Source organism: Tupaia chinensis, unplaced genomic scaffold (assembly GCF_000334495.1).
Source record: "Tupaia chinensis unplaced genomic scaffold, TupChi_1.0 Scaffold000514_1, whole genome shotgun sequence".
NCBI classification, from domain to species: Eukaryota; Metazoa; Chordata; class Mammalia; order Scandentia; family Tupaiidae; genus Tupaia; species Tupaia belangeri.
This window is the reverse complement of record NW_006160027.1, coordinates 145,805-147,933: the sequence shown is the minus strand read 5'-3', so window position 1 is coordinate 147,933 and position 2,129 is coordinate 145,805. Positions and strand designations below refer to the sequence as shown.

General features: G+C 37.7%; 1 protein-coding gene across 1 annotated transcript; it reads right to left on the bottom strand.

Moving 5' to 3' along the window:
- Positions 1–813: 813 nt before the first annotated feature.
- LOC102481450 (olfactory receptor 502) lies at positions 814–1,761 on the bottom strand. The gene has a single exon (XM_006156707.1). The coding sequence runs from the start codon at positions 1,759–1,761 to the stop codon at positions 814–816; it is 948 nt and encodes a 315-aa protein (XP_006156769.1).
- Between the last annotated feature and the right edge of the window lie 368 nt (positions 1,762–2,129).

Sequence of the window (2,129 nt, the reverse complement as noted above, 5' to 3'; positions counted from 1 at the left end):
TCCAGTTCCCTCAAGCATCCTTCAGCGGGATGTGAATCTGACAATGAAGTCACTCCAAGGGTTTGTTCCTCTCAGTTCCTGAAGACTTCAGAAATTTGTCTCATTCCAGAAGAGAGTCACCTCATTTGACTGGGCAGAGGACTTAACAGATTCCAAGGTCAGAATCAGAGGCTTGGAATAGATGTGAGAAATTTTTTTGTGACCATAAAGTGACCCATTCCAACAGATAACTTTACAACAAGATGAACATCTCGAGCAATTTTATACTGGTTTCACTTAGACATTTCCTCCCCAAAGGTACTCAATTATAACTATTATTATTGTTTCATGCTTTTGAACATACAGTATTTAAATTTTATAAGTATGTTAAATTAAAACTTACACCAGAAAATTACTTTTGAAAAAAAAGAATTAAGATTTTTATCAGATTAAATTATTTTCATTTGAGTCATTTTTTAAATCTAAATTTCACATAATTTTTAAAGAATTATTTATTTAATTTTATTTATTTATATATAGTGAGCAGAGAAAGAAAGTGAAAAAGCAAGCCACCATGTCTGATACTCAAACTGTGGTCATCCATGTGGAAGTCCAGCACCTTTAACCACCACGCCACCTACTAGCCCCTGCATAATTTTGTTAATGGTAATGGGCTATAGCTCTCTGACTTACAATTTGAAAAGAAATATACTTTTACTGAAAAACTCCATACTGGCTAGTGATATGTGGACAGATATATTTTAACCATAGCACTCAATTTTTTAAATTATTTTTTATGAGATATATTTCATATTTAAATAAAAGCCAAAAATATCAATAAAAAAATATTTTTTTACCAAGCTGTCTCTTCAGAGTTCCCTTAATCTCCTTATTCCTCAGACTGTAAATGAGGGGGTTCAACATGGGTATGACCACCGTGTAGAACACAGACACCACCTTGTTCTGGTCAGTTGAATAGTTGGACTCAGGCATCACATAAATGAATGTAACAGTCCCATAGAACAGAGTGACTGCAGTGAGGTGGGATGTGCAAGTGGAGAAGGCTTTGTGGCGCCCCTCTGTGGAGTTCATCTTCAGGATGGTGACGAGGATGTAGATGTAGGAGACAATTATGATAAACACTGTGACAACAACAATGGAGCCAGTAGAAATTGAAGTAACAATTGTGGACAAATGAATATCAGAACAGGAAATTTCAATTAAAGGGGCAAAATCACAGAAAAAGTGATTAACTTTATTTGGCCCACAGAAGAGTAAAGGATAAAAGCAAATAGTAAAAGAACAAGCATTAAGAAAACCACCTACATAAGCAACAAGGAGAAGCTGGACACAGACTTGAGTGGACATTTTGGCTGAATAAAGCAGTGGGTTGCAGATGGCCACAAAGCGATCATACGCCATGGCAGCCAAAAGGGAAAACTCTGTTGTCCCAAAGAAAGCAGCTGCACCAAGCTGAATGGAACATCCAATGTAGGAGATTGTGTTTCTTTCCACCAAGAAATTTACAAGCATATTAGGTGTGACATTAGATGAAAACCCTATGTCAACCAGAGCCAAGTGGGTAAGAAAAAAGTACATGGGATGATGGAGCTGAGGGGAGATTCTGATCAGGATGATTGTGCCGAGATTGCCAAATACGGTCACCAGGTAGAAGCACAGGATGATCACGAAGAGGATGACCTGAAGGACTGGATCATCTGTTACTCCCAATAAAATGAACTCTGTCACTACAGTGTGGTTACTGTTCACCAGGGAATCCATGAGAGAATGACGCTCCACCAGAATGAATCTATGTTAAAGACATTGCATTAAAATAGTTACAAATTTGATGGTTCATTTTGTGAATACATACATGGAGATTATTATGAACAAATATATCAATAAAGTTTAGCTAAAAGTTATTTTTAATTTTGTGTCCATTGATTATATATTTCTATATAAGGAGTCTTTCTATACTTCAAAAATTGCTTATAACAGGGAACCAGCAGTTAGTGTAATGGCTATGTCGCTGGACTCCCACGTAGTCGACCGCGGTTCGCATCCTGGACCCGGTGGCTTAAAACTCACGCCGGGCACATGTGCATGCGTGTCCAAGATCCCGAGAGGAGAATGGAGGAGAAGGGATTGCA